This window comes from Mustela nigripes, chromosome 6, assembly GCF_022355385.1.
Source record: "Mustela nigripes isolate SB6536 chromosome 6, MUSNIG.SB6536, whole genome shotgun sequence".
In the NCBI taxonomy this organism is placed as follows: Eukaryota; Metazoa; Chordata; class Mammalia; order Carnivora; family Mustelidae; genus Mustela; species Mustela nigripes.
Window position 1 is genome coordinate 45,719,016 of NC_081562.1, and position 17,213 is coordinate 45,736,228.

The 17,213-nt window shown below is 37.5% G+C and overlaps 2 protein-coding genes across 2 annotated transcripts in view; one reads left to right on the plus strand and one right to left on the minus strand.

Moving 5' to 3' along the window:
- Positions 1-673: 673 nt before the first annotated feature.
- THAP2 (THAP domain containing 2) lies at positions 674-14,601 on the minus strand. Its single transcript, XM_059402460.1, has 3 exons — positions 14,054-14,601; positions 6,735-6,930; positions 674-4,907 (listed from the first exon to the last, which is right to left on the minus strand). Exons 1-3 carry the CDS (start codon positions 14,122-14,124, stop codon positions 4,518-4,520), a joined length of 657 nt encoding a protein of 218 aa, XP_059258443.1. The 5' UTR covers positions 14,125-14,601; the 3' UTR covers positions 674-4,517.
- Positions 14,602-14,779: 178 nt separating this feature from the next.
- ZFC3H1 (zinc finger C3H1-type containing) overlaps positions 14,780-17,213 on the plus strand; it is a 54,664-nt gene continuing 52,230 nt past the window's right edge. Inside the window, exon 1 of the mRNA XM_059402459.1 lies at positions 14,780-15,605. Within this exon, the coding sequence (XP_059258442.1) occupies positions 15,011-15,605 (595 nt within the window). The 5' untranslated portion in view covers positions 14,780-15,010. The remainder of the gene's footprint in view (positions 15,606-17,213) is intronic.

Consider the following 17,213-nt stretch of genomic DNA (forward strand, 5'->3'; position numbering starts at 1 on the left):
GCTTTTGCTCTCTCTGTCAAATAAAGTCTTAAAGAAAAATAAAACTAAAAAATCACATCTTATTTCCTATTTTGTCATTAAAATCATGCTTTGGTAATTGTATTTACAAATAAATCTTCGTGTAAGCCTCTGAATTATTGTTGGGAGAGACAGAATTTTTATAGCCCTGTATATTTGGTTTAGATTGCATAACCAGTATGAAACAGTGCAGTGGCACAGGGTGGCTCAGTCAGTTAGTTGTCCAACTCTTGATTTCGGTTCAGGTCATGATTTCCAGGTCCTCTGCACTCATCGTGTTGGGCTCTGTGCTCCGCACTTGGCCTTCTCCCTCTGCTCTTCACACTCCCACCCTGGCTCGTGCTCTTGTGCTCTCTCTCTCAAATAAATAAATAAAATCTTAAAAAAGAACAGCAAAAGCAACAAAAAAACCCCCGAAAAAACCACTGCAAACAAACTATAATGCATGCTTAGATATAACTTGAGCTATGAAAATAAAAATGGTAATTCCTCTTCTAGTCTTTACATAATCCCTATTCTGTTTACAGTTTGCTTCAATTTAAGGTAAAGGATTTCTACAGAAATATTTTAGTGGGTCCATGTAAGGAAAAGACTTCCACAGAGCTAGTCAGGTGTCTTTTGTTTAAAAAAAAAAAAAAAAAAGTCATGACAGTAATTTCCTTGTAAAAAAATTTTTAATAACATTCTCAGAATACAATAGTAATTGTTTAATATACATTATAAAATGATTAATTTTAGGAAGTTTTCAACTGTCTAAATACCTACAGAATCCCATATTCTGGCATAAAGATGAACTATTTTCTCTATTATACCAACATTAAAATTTACCCGTATTCTAACATTGAGAACTGAGATAATTTACCAACATTATAAAATCTACCTAGAAAAGATCTACAGTGATTTCATAGATGATCTTAACTACATATGTAAAATTTTTTATTTTAATTTTCTGAGACACACGACTTGTCCTACTTTAGTAACATGATTCATATGTTGGATGGGAGTTATAATGTGGAGGGCAAAGCAAAGGATTTGAAGGCTGAAGACCATTGCTCAATCTAGGGATTGCACTTCCTAGATTGCTGGCACTTCTATCCTTTGTGCCTCTTGGCACATTTTAAACATCTAAATAAATAAATAACATTAACAAGGATTTCTTCACTTGTAAATTGGGAGATAATGCTACTTACGGCACAGAATATTTGTAAACAATAAGAGATCAAATGGATGCCATAGTGATTTGTTAACCTTCAGACGCTGAACTAAATTATTTGTAAAAATCTTTTAGCAAAGTTTGTTATTTTATAAAAATATCAAATGTCAAATAAACTTGAGTACTTGGCTGATACAGTATTTAGTTGTATTTTCCTGTTAAAATGATACCATTAACAATTTGTTCAGTGTTCATTTTCAAGTTGAAGTTGAAAAATGTCTTATAACTCATTAAAAGAACACTGTATATAATTCAGGTCAATTCTGATATTCTTCTGTCTCCTTTGGTTAAGTCATAAGAAGAAATCAGTTTTGTTTCAGGGGAAAAGTTTTTTGGAAAAAGGTCTAAAGTTTATATCTTTTAAAATTCCAATTCAACAGCATTTACCAAAGCACTTCACGTAGATTTCTTTAATAGCATTTATCATATTGTATTACAAATATATATTTTTTTCTCAGAAGACTTTTGAGGAACTTAAGGGCAGATAATCATGTCTTCTTTGAGTCATTAGCCCTTGTCTGGTTCTTCATAGAGGTTAGTGCCTAGCAGGCATAGAATGAGTAGCACATAAAATGAACAGAGGATATGTGTTGGGTCCAGCAGAAGAAAAAGAGGTGCTTTATTTTTATCGTAGGTGGTCAAACTGATAAGTTTATCAACAACAGAAAACAGGATTTAAAAAGATTTAGGTTTTTCTCTATGAATGAGACTAGTTTGAAGGTAGACAGATGTATGTTTGTTAATGAAATAATTTGATTCAGGGAGAATTTGGAGCATGTTATCAGGACAGTAACGTGAAAATGACAAGGAGAAAACACCAAAAAAATGTACTTTAATATTACTTAGTGGTAGTTTATTCAGTAGTCTCAAATAATAATGAAGTCTAGTTAACTTTGCTAAAAGCTTGTATTTTATGTCTTATTTTTGTGATTTTTAAAATGTTATATTAAGATATCAAGATACTATTGTAGATGGGAATGAGCCTGCATTAATTAGTATTTTGTTTTATATAGGGTAGAGGTGATGAACCACATGAGAGTTTATACTTGGGAAACACAGTTTAGGTTTAGATGATTATTTGCTCAGCTTATTTTGAGGTATAAAAGCTATGGTCAGTAAGTGAAGAGATATTTGACACCATATTAGAAAAGAAAGATGGAATGACAATTTCAAGGAGCTATGTCCAATATTTGGGAAAAAATGACTTAAGGAGGTTTATAATACTCACAAGAGGATTTTCAAAAATATTTGTTTAAAGTGCCCCAGGATAACCACACAGACTTTTCTTACCTTTGCCTTTGTGAATCTAGTTGCTTGGGAGGCATTTGTTATGAAAAGAAAGGGTGCTGCGGCACCTGGGTGGCTCAGTAGGTTGAGCCTCAGCCTTTGGCTCAGGTCATGAATTCAGGGTCCTGGGATTGAGCCCCACATGGGGCTCTCTGCTCAGCGGGGAGCCTGCTTCCCACCCTCTCTCTGCCTACTTGTGATCTCTCTCTCTCTCTCTGTGTCAAATAAATAGATGAAATCTTAAAAAAAGAAAAAGAAAGAAAGGTTGCTAATATTGTAAAAAGACTACCGATAGGATCCAAGCAAATGTCACCAAAAACAAAACAAAACAAAACAAAACAAACACAACCCAATCCTCCCTCCCCAAAATTCTTTATAAAATAAAACAACCATTACCTTAAAGGAAAAATTTCTAACAATTTTGGTTCAGCATATACATGCTGCTTTCATATGGTAGTGTCAGAAGCTTGAACTAAAACTGAGTAACTTGATTATTGCGCATTAATAATTTTAATGTGATTTGCCCAAAGCTATTTAAAGGAAAGGATTCTTACTAAAATTAAAAATTTATCTGGTGAAATAAGGTGAACTCTTTAATTAGTTCAAGTGGCAACTATCATAGTTCTCATATTCTTTTTTTTTTTAAAGATTTTATTCATTTGACAGAGAGAGAGAAATCACAAGTAGGCAGAGAGGCAGGCAGAGAGAGAGAGAGGAGGAAGCAGGCTCCCCCGTGAGCAGAGAGCCCGACGTGGGGCTTGATCCCAGGACCCTGGAATCATGACCTGAGCTGAAGGCAGAGGCTTTAACCCACTGAGCCACCCAGGTGCCCCCATAGTTCTCATATTCTATTTTTTAAAATAATTAGCATTTTCATAGTTTTATCAGACACATGTATTTTTATAGAAAATACATTTCCCTTCCCTTATGAGACACAGTTGTTCTATTTGACTTGTTAAAAAAGGAGATAAAACAAGCTGATAGGTACAATAAATTGATTCTGTTTTAAGTTATAAGTTGTGAAGATAAAATTTGGTAAGTGCTTTTCTGTGATAAAATCCTAATGTGGACTTTTGGGGTTAAAAAAAAGCTTACGAGTTTTGGTATGTATATTGATACATACAATATTAATGGCGGTAGAGGAGGTTATTACGAACATGGAACTTTGCATCACATTGCCTAATTAGTGGACCAACTTTAAAATTGAAAATGTGGAATTTTTATTATGAGAAAAAAGTAATATAAATATATCTATTTGTTTAACTAAGGTAAAAGCTAGATCACAATGTCTACATTATTTCACAACATACAACTGGCTATCAGTTTTTCTAGTCTCAGTTACTTGAGGCCTTACCTTGCTTGGATGACTCAAGAGCATTTCACATTCAAAATATTATATAATCTGTTTTAAAAGCTAATATTTTCATGAAGGAGGCCATGACTTTTATCACTTTTGTTAGTGAGCAGACACAGAAAGTTTAAATAACAGAATTTTCCTTGTACCTCAGACTTTTTCCTTATAAAATTTCCCAATCACAGTGCCAGTAATAGTTCAATTAATACAAAACCCAGCAGTTTTAAAGTCATATTTAATGTTGGTTAATTCTTACTTACCATCCTATTTAGAATGTAATATCCCAACATTGGTACAGGAAAAAAAAATTTCTATTAGAAATTAAACATTGTCATAGACAGTTCTTTAAAAGTAGTTTTAAAAGACAAAAACACAAAACACCTTGTAAACATACAATTTCCTAGCAAAATTTTTAAGTACATAATTCTCATGTAAGGCACTTCCATTCTTTTTCAAATATAAGTTTCATAGAAAGTTTCATTTTTTTAATAATCAAGTCTTCATAAATTATACAGTAATAATGGTACTTCAAGTAAAACTTTATTAAATACCCAATTTTGGCATAATTTCCTTAAATATTTTTACCTTTGAATAGAATGAAGGATGGGCATCAAGTTCTTTGTGGGCTACTCTTAAAGGAATGTTTTATAGAATTGGTAATGTTTTATCTTGTTGATCAGGTTCAAGAATCTTGAAATCTTCCAAAGGAAGACTGCTTAAGGCAGTTGGTAAAATGTGTTCTGATGTGCCCTTAGGTAATATGTTATTTGCTTCCAGATTCTTCACCAAGCATGTGGCTTTGATCCATCTTCGTGTTGCTCTGCGTTCTTTTTGTAAGCAAGTTTTCATTTTCTTTCTTAAACTTGCTATTTCTTTTTCCAGTTTAATTATCCTCTTTTTTGCCTCCATAGGATTCCTAAAAGCATAACTGTGTTCAAGTAGTACTTGCTGGCTACTAATGTTTGATTTTAAATTAGATGCTCCTGTTGGGGTACAACTGTTGTTTTTCTTCAAAAGATTCCTTGACTTGAGTTTCTAAGCCAAATAAAATTAGAGAGTCGAACATAAATTATGGAATATCACAAATAAGTAAAATTTGTCCAGTTTTTTATAAAAGTAATTAAACTGCTCTTTTAAAAACTGATTTTAAAAGTTTGATAGGAAACATCAGCTGCCCATCTCATGTAGTCATGGATTCAAGTTCCTCAACTTGTTGCATTAGCTCCTGCCACCTTATTTCATTTTATCATTTCTCTTCAGAGGGATACAAACATTGTTTGTATTTTAGGGAGATTTTAAAAATCTTTTGCAATTTTCTCACTAAGGCCAATGTAATGTATTTAGACATTTGGTTGATCTCTGATACTGATTTAATCTCTTTTTTAGGTAAACACTATTCTTTCAATTTGATATTTCAAACCTGGGGTTCTATTTAATAAAAAATTATCCCCAAGTTATCAAGCTCCTGAATAGATTTACCTATTAAATGTTCACAATTAAATCTTCCATTCTAAGATTTAAAATCTGGCCAGGAACTTTATACCCAATTCTGAGGACCCTGAGGACTTTCCCCCCTTTATCTCTTTTACTCAATTGTCCTCAAGTCCCATTAATTCTACCTCCTAAGTATCTCTATCATGAATCCTTTCTTCTCCATCACTCTTTTTTTTTTTTCTTTTTGGTTAAAGTGTGTTTCTTTTTCTTTTTTTTTTTAAACTAACATATGATATATTATTTGTTTCTGTGATTCATCACTCTTACACAATTCACAGTGCTCACCATCACGTCCATTATGCTTAATGCTACTGCCCACATCAGGCCTGTATCATACCTGGCTTGAATATATTAAAAAATTCTTTAATGATGTCTACCTCATTCTGACCCTAATTCATATTCTGCCACCAAAATAATTTCTCTAACAGATTTGATGTTTCTGTAACTGGCTAACTTTCTCTTTGCTTTATTATCTAAAGACAAAAAAATCTTTACATAGCAAACTTACAATACAGGATCTCACCCCATTCTGCCATTCACCATCTTGATTCATACTCCCATATGAAATCACCTTCCATTCCCAGATTATGTCTTAACTTCCTAAATGTGCTTCTTTTATTGATTCAGCAAATAGTATTAAAAACACAGGAATTCATTTTTTGACAAATAAATTTTCCTCTCTGATCAGATTTTTATCTAGATTCCCAACTGGATAAAATATTGTTTTAATACATTCATTATCTACCTTAATTCTCTCCTTCCTTTTACGTATCACTTGCTAACATTTGATTATTTTCCACTTAACCCTCAACCCATTGACTTCTGTTCTCCTCATGTTGTTGTAATTGTCCTATGCAAGGTTAAGAACCCTCTCCTAGGTTCTAAACTCCAAGCTCAACTCCAGCACAAAATCTAAGCTAAACTTCTTAGCTTGATGAAGTTTTCTGTAATGCCCTCCTCTGAACTTATATTCTTTGTTGTAACTCTGGTATTCTCTGTGCTGTTCTTAAAGCTCATCACACACATTTTGAATATTATCTTAAAATCAAGAACAGAATGATGCTAGAAGTATCATTGCTCATGATTTCTCAGTTTTACCATTGGTTCAGTTACTGATAATAACTGGAAGTAATGTAAAATTCCAATATAGTAAAATCAGTTTGGATTGCGGAAAGAATACCGAAGTCAGGAGACCTGAGCTCTAATTGTAGTATGTACCTTTCCTGCACAAGAGAAGTTTTGTGACTTACTTGAGGCCCAGTATTATATATGAATTTTGATATATTCTGAATTGTTCTAATTTGTAAACAAAAAAGAATGGGTACCAAAAATGGTAAAAACGGATAAAAGAAAAGTAATGTTACCTACCATAGACTTTAAATGGGTACAAAAATCAAAAATGGTTGGAACAGCATCCATTTTAAGTCGTCGAGTTTGTCCTGTTAAGTCAAAACAGGAGGCTTCAAAATGCTTTGAACAAAGAAAAGTGTGTTTTCCTGGCACAAAATTTTTGCGCCTAAGCAGGCGAATCCATTCTTTTCTTCTTTTAGGATCCAAAGGAAACCTTTAAAAAAAAGAAAGAAAAGGCAACTCATATTCCAACAATTACACTCTGGTTGCACCTTAATGGTTAAAAGAAATTTTAAAAGATGATGATTTAAAGTGTCTTCCATCTACATAAAAAATTACAATATCCAGACATTGGAACAAAAAGCAATTCATGCTATTTTTTATAAGTTGCAAAAAAATTAATGAAAAACTGACTTGAGTGTTTTTATTTTTCAGGGTTTTAAAGAGATCTTTCTTCTCAACCTGGTTCTTAACATGGGCAGTAAAAATAAACAAGACTATACTGATCTAGATCAAGGTTACATAGAACCATTACGCGCACACGTAATTCCCAGTGCTATGATCTGCTGATGTATGTACATGGTCAAGAAAAATCAAATATCTGCAGATTAAATTTTATCAAGGAAAGCCTAGACACAGTCTTGTATTCCTTCCTCTGTGTTCCTTCACTGTGACACTTACCACATTCTTTTATAATTTTTCCATTTTAATAAATTTCCAGTGAAATAAAAATACAGTGTAAGTTTCTTGAGGACAGGGATCATTGTATCATCTGTTTCTTAGCACAGTGCCTTTCAAACAGTAGGGGCTCAACAAATATTTGCTTAATTGATATAAAAATATATAAATTAACAATTCACTGTATTAATTCCATGTAAACTGCATATATTTTTAAAAAATGAACTCAAGGGGCGCCTGGGTGGCTCAGTGGGTTAAGGCCTCTGCCTTCAGCTCAGGTCATGATCCCAGGGTCCTGGGATCCAGCCCCACATCGGGCTCTCTGCTCAGCGGGGAGCCTGCTTCCTCCTGTCTCTCTGCCTGCCTCTCTGCCTACTGTGATCTCTGTCAAATAAAAAAATAAAATCTTAAAAAAAAAAAAATGAACTCAAGCTATGTAGTACACTATAAAGCATAATTATTTCAAAAAGTAAAATGCTGCTGACAAGGAAAGCAGGAATGTTATTTCTTTCATATTTATTTTAAATACAAAATATACTGGTATGTACAAGTGTATACCTGTTAAGGAAGAGAAAAATATAAGGGACTGCCCCAAAATTCTAGTGGTAAGTATGCTGACTTGAAAACATAAGAAATCAACATTCATAGTTATTAGAGTTGAGCTCTTCTTTAGTTTGATTACTTTATCCTTCACATATTATGAACTAACTCGGATTTAAAAAGAACTATTCAAATCATGTTAAAAGATAATGTGACTCTGAAACCCAAGTGAAGCTTTACCAGGTAAAGCTTTTGCTAGACTACATATAGTAGGTTTGCTCAAATTACCAGTAGTGATGGGCACAAATGAAAAACCAGATTAACTGGTAAGTAACCCCATTTCCTGTCCCTATTACTGTACCTAAACAAACCCTAATCTGAAAATAGTAACATCTGTATGTCACTCTACAGTTCATGTTTTCATATATATAAGTTTTTTCTATTTCACTAGAAACTTCTGGAGGATTTATCTACTCTGCCTAGCCCTTACTTGTTAATAATAATGTATTCTCATTTCAAAGATCTCTGTTCCAATATTTAAGGGTTTGGAAATGTTTCCTGTGGCCTCAGCTAAAAGTCAAGCTTTTTACAAGCACATTTCTCTTTTGGGCCTCAATAAAGATGCAGAACAAATAAGTATCATTGCCATTATCATTGTTATAAGAACCTTCAAATATATGACAACTGTCAGATACTGTTTTTCAACTTTTTTTTTTTAAGATTTTATTTATTTATTTGACAGAGATCACAAGTAGGCAGAGAGGCAGGCAGAGAGACAGGAGGAAGCAGGCTCCCCGCTGAGCAGAGTAGAATCCCAGGACCCTGAGATCATGACCTGAGACGAAGGCAGAGGCTTTAACCCACTGAGCCACCCAGGCGCCTGTTTTTCAACTTTATTTTAGCTCTTTGTAGAAAACTTGTTTTCTTCCTTTGCAGAAACTTTGTTATTTTTTGGATTTATTATTTTTTATTTAATTAACAAAAATGTACTATTTGTTTCAGGGGTATAGGCCTCTGATTCTTCAGTCTTACACAGAATACCCAGCACTCACCACAACATATACCCTCCCCAATGTCTATTAAAAAAAATTTTTTTTTAAAACAGCATTTTTTTTTTAAGATTTTATTTATTAATTTGACAGACAGAGATCACAAGTAGGCAGAGAAGCAGGCAGAGAGAGAGGGAGAAGCAGGCTCCCCGCTGAGCAGAGAGCCCGACGCGGGGCTCGATCCCAGGACCCTGGGATCATGACCTGAGCCGAAGGCAGAGACTTTAACCCACCAAGCCACCCAGGCGCCCCCCCCAAATTTTTTTTTTAAAGTAGGTTCCACGCTCAGTGTGGGGCTTGAGCTCGACCCCAAAATCAAGAGTGGCATGTTCTTTCAATTGAGCCAGCCAGATATCCCTAGCTCTTTTTTTTTTTTTTTTAATTTTATTTATTTATATGACAGAGATCTTAAGTAGGCAGAGAGGCAGGCAGAGAGAGGGAAGCAGGCTCCCTGCTGAGCAGAGAGCCCGATGCGGGGCCCGATCCCAGCACCCTGGGATCACGACGTGAGCTGAAGGCAGAGGCTTAACCCACTGAGCTACCCAGGCGCACCCCTAGCTCTTTTTAAAACTCATTATGAAACCATTGCCTAATTGAACCTTAACCTGAGCCAATTTTCCTTGCTTATTTTAAGATTCAATTTAGGAACCCCATATTCCTAAGGAAATTCCATGGATTAGACTAGATGTTCCTATATCATATAGAATACCATTGTATTCTAATTGTTTACTTTTCTATTTCCACCCCTAGATCATAAGTTTCTCCTGTGTATGAGCTATGGTTTTCACTACTTTATCCTGTGAAGTAAGCACTCAATGAACTTTCTCAGTGAATCAACGAATGAACAAACTAATGAGATTAGTTTGGCATTACTAATGTTTACCTGTGTTGAAATAGAATAAAAATAATCATTTTAATTTGAAGCAATGCTTTTATACAGCCTTTACCTTATATTTTGTTTTTCATGAGTTTGGATTTTTCTCAGCATATTCAACAGGTGAGAGATGTAGCCCATAAACTGAATTTAAGTAATAATAAATCCTCCTATAAATATTAAAAAATTAACATGGTGGTTAACTGATGGATTTGTCTACCAATAATAGAACCAAGCTTTCAGAAACATTAGATGCTTTGGAAAATAATGCTACTTTGCTTGAGTCTTTATTAATAGCTGAATGCCTTTTCTATTCCAAGACTGTCCTAGGTGCAGAAGACATAGTGGTGAACAAAACTGACCTACCTTTATGCTTTAGGGTATCTACTTTTTACATGAGGATATATTGTAATGGGAAGGACAGAGAATCAAATGGCTTGATGCAGTTAGAAAGGATGGCTGAGAACATGGTCTTTGGAGTCAAACCAAGGTGCCAGTCCTGGTTCCCTCAGTGTAATACCTGAGTGACATTAGGCAAACTGTTTAGTTTTAGGGTTCAGTTTTATCAGTTATACAGTGGAGTAATATTTGTACCTAGTAGGATTCCAGGGATTCAATGAGATAATGTAAGTAAATAATTCACCCAGTGCACAGTACACAGTAAATACTAAATAAAGGCTATTTATTAATATAAAAGTAATTACAGATGCCATGAGTGTTATCAAAAGGTAAATATAGGGTGGCAGGGGATCATAAAATAGGAAGAGCTAATCTAGTCAGGAGGTTTTAAGAGAGTAGGCATTAGCTAGAGAAGGTAGGATGGGGGTGGCAAGAGTGTTAACTATCACGGGGACAGTGAAGAGTGTTAGGACATGAAATGATGCTGGAGGGGCTTCTAAGTTAAAGAGTAATTTTGAACTCATCCAAAATGGTTTAAGAAGTCCATTAAAAGGCCTAATTTAAAGAACTGATTAACATAAAATTTTTTAACAAGCTGTTAAGCACAGCCATTATTAAAAATGTACATTTGAAATGAAATGAAGACCAAAGATAATAAATACTGAAACCCATCATTTCATAATTACTTTACTATTATCTATAATAGTAAATAGTATCTGAAAATTATTTGTCTGTTTTGTGTGTGGTACTGCACATTTCTTCCTGATTGTATGATTAGTGATGTCATACTGATAACTTGAAACTAGCCATGGTAGAGAATTGATATTGTGGAAATTGGGCAATTGCTACAGATCAGTGCTTTCCCCTTTCCCTGGAGATCCTGCTGTTAAACCTGTTAAGAACATACCTTTGATTATCACTGAGCCACCCAGGCGCCCCCAAACCATTGATTATAGAAGAGAGGCTAGGAGTGCCATCAATAGAAGCAGTGAATCTGTTCAGAGGCTGTTGTAATAATCCAATTAAGAGGAAATATGGGAGGGGCACCTGGGTGGCTCAGTGGGTTAAGCCTTTGCCTTCTGCTCAGGTCAAGATCTCAGGGTCCTGTTATCCAGCCCACATCTGGGCGTCTGCTCAACGGGGAGCCCACTTTCCCCGCTCCCTCTGCCTGCCTCTCTGCCTACTTGTGATCTCTCTGTCAAATAATTTTATATTAATAAATAGCCTTTATTTAGTATTTACTGTGTACTGAGGCACTGGGGAGTCAAGGGAGGATGACCTCCCACTTTTGGGGTGGATGATGTTTTCATTTACTGAGAAAGGGAATACAGGGGGTGAGATGGTGGTAAGAGCAAATTCATTACTATAAAATTTTGATACATTGAGCCTGAGCAACTGAAGAGAGACTAGGGAAATACTAAGACACCAACGAGTTAAACTGAGACCACAGGAACAGTTGAAATCATTTTGGCAAGAATAATAAGACCTAAGTCAGAGGACTGAGAAGGGAAGAGGCTGGCAGAGAAAACTGAAGACAGGTCAAAGAAGATGAAAATCACAAAATTAGTGTCAAATAATTCAAAAGTAGAGAGTATTTCAAGGAGGAAATGAAGACATGCCATGAAAAGAAATACAAGAGTGATAACTCATAGCAACAGCAGTTTCAGAAGATTATTGGGGGATTTAGACTGGAGTGGGCTAAGAGATAAGAAAAATGGATAGTGAGTTTAGAGAACATAAATTGTACACAGGGATAAAGAAGTTTATCAACATCCTAGGAAAGAATTAGTCAAACATTGTATTTATGAAATAGGAATGTAATTTATTATAATGTTAAGATCTAAGTTTCCATAAAAAGGTTACTTTCATAGGAGGCAAAAGGTCAAGTATGCATGTTACTGTATCACTGTGTATCTCTTAAACATTCAAGATTATTGGTGCCTTCAACTCTTCCCTCTCCCTCATCTTCCATATCAAATGACCATACAGTAGTTTCTACTCAAACATTTCTTAAATCTGTTCACGTCTTTCTATCTCTGTCAGTATCACTCTATTCCAGGTTACTGGTAGATGCTCCCTTCTTTTACTCTAAGTTCCAGTTTTTTCCCTACTAACTCTCACCTCTTCCAATCTAGTGCTGGTTGTGCCAGCAATGAAGTACATAATTTAGCTTAGTTGACACTGTAGGAGAATTTCTCTGTGAAAGAAGTGGTAGATAAATTAATATTGTGTAATAAGCTCATTTTGAACACTTTAAGTAACACCGTAATTCTCCACACTGCTGCCAGAGGGCTTCTTAATATGCAAATCTAATCAAGCTGTTCTTTTAAAAACTTTTGTGTCTTCTCAAATACTCACTGGATAAAAGAGAAAATCAGTAAAGTAGCATACAGGACTAAATCTATGTCATCCTTTAGTATCATCTGAAATTTCACATCCTTTTGAGAAATATTCTTTGACTTTACAAGGCTACAGGCTAGGTATTGAGGTGTCTCTTCTGTGGCACTTAACCATAATTATCCTTCTTTCTCACTACCTACTAAATTCAAGAAGTATAAGAATTTTCCGGGGTTAGGGGGTGGGAGGGCGCCTGTGTGGCTCAGTCGGTTAGGCCCCCAACTCTTGATTTTGACTCAGGTCATGATCTCAGGGAAGCGAGTTCTAACAGCCAGGGGCGCTCCCCACTTGTTGGGATAGGCTCAGTCGTCTTCTCCCTCTGCCCCTGCCCCCGCTCCTGCATGCTCGAGCTCTCTCAAGTAAATCTTAAAAAAAAAAAAAAAAAAAAGAAAAAGAAAAGAAAATTTTCTGGATCGCTGGCACAACGTCAGGCAAATTAGAACCCTGTACACATTTGATGGATGAATGAATGAAGCACTACATTTCCATGAAATACCTGAAAAACAAACATCACAAGGATTTTTTTTTTAAAGTAGCGGTTTTTTATAAGGGATCATTTAGTCATAATTAGGCAAGGAAATAGTTAAGGATATAATTTTTTCCCCACATTCTAAGATCGTACTAAGTTGCTAGATATAGAAAATCAGAACTATTTGCACATAGCTTTTTTTTTTTCAATGCTTCTTTTCTTCAGGCACAGGGCAGGCACTTGCACAGAAGGTAAACATTTACCGAGTACTTACTATATTTCATGCAGTGTTCACAATGTTTTCAAAAGTTCTGATTTGACAGGACTAAAGACTTTTGACTGCTCTTCCAACAAACGGAGGAAAAACGAAACCTAAGTTCTTTTCATTCCTCTATTCTGGGAAGAACAGAAGGCTCATCTTTTGCACTTTCATTACCATCTCTTCATTCCATGGATACCAATGATGACTCAACTCCTCCGCAATAACTGTATGTGACTATCAGAAATCTAAATGCTTCCCATGTCAATTTAGCTAGTGAGAATTTCCTAATATTGATGGGAGCACAGCAGGCTTTTAAGGCGACTGCTGACTTGAACAGGAAGGTTTCGCTTCCTTTTAAGGCATCATTCAGGTCAAGACCCAGCCTAACACAAAAGAATAGAAAATTAAGATGTTCTTTTACTTTTTCTCTAAGGCGTAACCACCATACAGAACTTGGATTTCTTTGACAAAGTGAGTTAACTCTCCCCGAAGAAGAAAAAAATTGGACAGATTTGAGAAATACACACAAAGGGCAGAACTGATGCTTCCTTGCTACTACCTAGGTAGTGAAGTCATTAGAATTAATAGGATCCTCTTATTCCTTCCACACAAGCGACACCCAATCTAGGAACTCCCGTTTCCGTCACCCCCACTCCCTGCCCAGGTTACCTGTGGAAGCTGATGTTAATGTGCTTGTTGTAGGTAGTAGCACAGCCCGCCGCGGCGCAATTGGTCGGCATTTCCCTTTCCCCCTCATTCGGCGCTGCCTTAAGCCTGTTCTGAGGCGCCGGCTGCTACGCTTCCTTCGGGCAAACGCTAGGCAAGCGAGGCAGGGGACGGGCCCACCGAGAGGAGTCGTGAAAGCCGAGTGGGATAAACGGGTTTGTCAATGGGGGGGTGGGGTGGGGGGGTGTCAGTCCTCCCTGTCTCTTTATTAATATGGCGGACTTCAGCCAGCAAAGCAGACAGTCCTGGAACTCCGGTCGCCTACGTTTACCTTCACCAACATGGCGGACACAAGCCGCCCTCTCCCGGCTTCCAAAAAGGGAGTGGGACTACTGCGTCTCTTTGGCAGCGGTCCTCGGAGCAATGAAAAAAGTGTCTCTCCCCCACCCCTCTGTCACTATGAAACTCTTGCGGCCAAGACTAAAAATGGGACCGCCCACCCCGCCACGCACCCAGATATCTCAATCTGGAGTCGGGGGTGGGTGTGAGATAGAGGTTGGAACGACAAACCCGAAGACAGAGGGGGAAAAAAGACTACAAGTCCCACTAAGCATCGCTTTGTCCTAATTATTATCGCGTGAACTGGACGCTTGTTTCCTGCGTGCCGCAGGAAGTGACGTCACGGGCCGAGCCACTTCCAGAGGCCCTTTCTCGCGAGGCGGAAGAGCCCCGATCGCGGAGGAGCAAGGGGGCGCTAGGGAAGGGAACTGGGTTGCGACGGTCCGGCGAGAAAGAGCTGGGGTGCGGGGAAGTTGGGGAGCAAAGCCCGCTAGGTGTCCGAGTAGGGTAAGGCCGCACCGACCGGGTCCGTTAGAAAAGAAGGGAACCGGGGAGGAGAGCAATTGTCGGGCGGATCCCCGGACGGAGGGCTAAGGTTGTGTGGAAGGCGCTGCTCCCGGGATGGCGACCGCAGATATTTCGGCCCCGGCCTCCAGCGGCCTCTCGCCCAAGGAAGAAGGGGAGCTAGAAGATGGGGAAATCAGCGACGACGATAACAACAGCCAGATACGGAGCCGGAGCAGCAGCAGCAGCAGTGGCGGCGGGCTGTTGCCGTATCCGCGGCGAAGGCCTCCTCACCCGGCCCGGGGCGGTGGATCTGGCGGAGGCGGTGGCTCCTCCTCGTCGTCGTCCTCTTCTCAGCAGCAGTTGAGGAATTTCTCACGCTCGCGGCACGCGTCGGAGCGGGGCCACCTCAGGGGACACAGCAGCTACCGACCCAAAGAGCCGTTCCGGTCTCACCCGCCCTCCGTACGGATGCCTTCGAGCTCACTGTCCGAAAGCAGCCCCCGGCCGTCCTTTTGGGAACGGAGCCACATCGCCTTGGACCGTTTCCGCTTTCGAGGCAGGCCTTACCGGGGTGGAAGTCGCTGGAGTCGGGGGCGAGGAGGGGGTGAGCGAGGAGGCAAGCCGGGGGGCAGACCTCCTCTGGGAGGAGCAGGATCCGGATTCAGCAGCAGTCAGAGCTGGCGAGAGCCCTCTCCACCTCGGAAGAGTTGTATCCTTAACGTGGCGGTCCGCCCTGGGTGTGTCACTTACTAAAGTTCCCTTTAGCGTCATTATTAGGTCTATGAGATGAGTAACTTTTCTGAACCATCAGAACCGCTTATTTGTCACTGTGTCAGTATACTTTTAAGTTGTTCTTTGGTAGTCTCCGTGTGTCACACTATATAGACCTGTTTCTTAAGATGTTTTTGTGTGTGTGTGTGTGTGTATTGCTTTTTAACATTAAGGTATTACGGATTGGGGACAGGTTAGTGAGATCAGATTTGCAATAGTACATCGGAAAGCCAGGTTTCAATAGTATTGACTTTCACCGGTACAAGAACTTTGTTTTTAATGTAAGGTTGACTTAGATTGTTAGAAGGAGAGAAAGAAATCATAAACGATTTGGGGAATACTGTTGCTTATACAGTATTGAACTTTGACATTGAAAATTGTGAAGTTCCATTCTACATAATGCTATAGTTTTTATTCGTGATTCTGCTTTTACCTTTCCTGATTAATTTTTACACATGCTGCCTTTTAAAGTGGGGGAGGGGAGAAAGATCCGTATCTTTACCAACTCTGTTGAATTCATACAACCTTCTGCAAAACTTTACCTCCTTCTTTATTTCTTATGTTCAGTTTTTGAACATTTTATAACTCAAATGTAGGTTAGAGAAAGATAAACACTATTTTAATTTCAATACATTGAAAGCCATGGAGTGTATGAAAGGGTGAGATTATGGGGAGGTTGAAAGGAAAATAGCAAAAATATCTGATTTTTGTTGTCTCTAATCCCATTATCTGTAATTCTTAAGTTTACTTAAAATTTATACTGGGGAATCAGTCATCTGAAGGTTTGCTAGGTTATGATGGGTTTTGTAGACCTAGGTTTTATTTCATGATAACTGCATAAAAATCATAAGTACAGTTATTATTGGTTGTAATTTCTATGGTATGTTGATTTTTTAACATATTATGTATGAAACTTAACATGTAATGACATTTGTTTGGGAGACATTCAACATTATTTTTATAGAATACTTAGGATCAAATGGTCTTTTCCAGATGACAGAATAACAAATGGGCAAGAAATGTAAGTTTAGGTACAAAGTGGCAGTTTCTGGTGCTAGTGCCCCGAAAAAACTTAATTTTGCAACCAAAAGTTGGATTAGGAGCACCTAGTATTGTTTCAAAGAAAATCAAGTAGGGATTTAACTTTTAAAAAGGTAAATGATGTTCTTTCAAAAGAAGAACTCTGCCCAAGATATTTTTTTAATGAAGGATTTGTTAGTTGTTGATTCTGATTCTAAAAAGAGGCTGCTTCAGCACATATATATATTTTTAAGAACATAAAAGAGGAAGCTTAGAATTTGTGTTGGAGAGACAGATGTGAGTAAATATAGTTTAATAAATATATAGTTTAATGTAAAAACTTCAAAATGAGATACGTATAAAGTACTCTGGGAGCAGAGTTTTTTCTTCATTTAATCTGTATTAGAGAAGGTGGTGATGAGGGAATTTGCTTAGCTCCTGCCTTTGCCTTCTTTCTGTCCATTCATTCAATACCAGTTCGGTCTTTGCCATATGTATACTTGTTAATTGTTAAGCTTATATGTTT

Excerpts from the sequence above, each read along its gene's own strand:
- THAP2 (XM_059402460.1), bottom strand. The coding sequence starts at position 14,124 with ATGCCGACCAATTGCGCCGCGGCGGGCTGTGCTACTACCTACAACAAG. Across the intron at positions 6,931-14,053 it reads ATTAACATCAGCTTCCACAG|GTTTCCTTTGGATCCTAAAA; the intron begins GTAACCTGGGCA and ends TTTTTTTTAAAG. Across the intron at positions 4,908-6,734 it reads GTACCCATTTAAAGTCTATG|AAACTCAAGTCAAGGAATCT; the intron begins GTAGGTAACATT and ends TATTTGGCTTAG.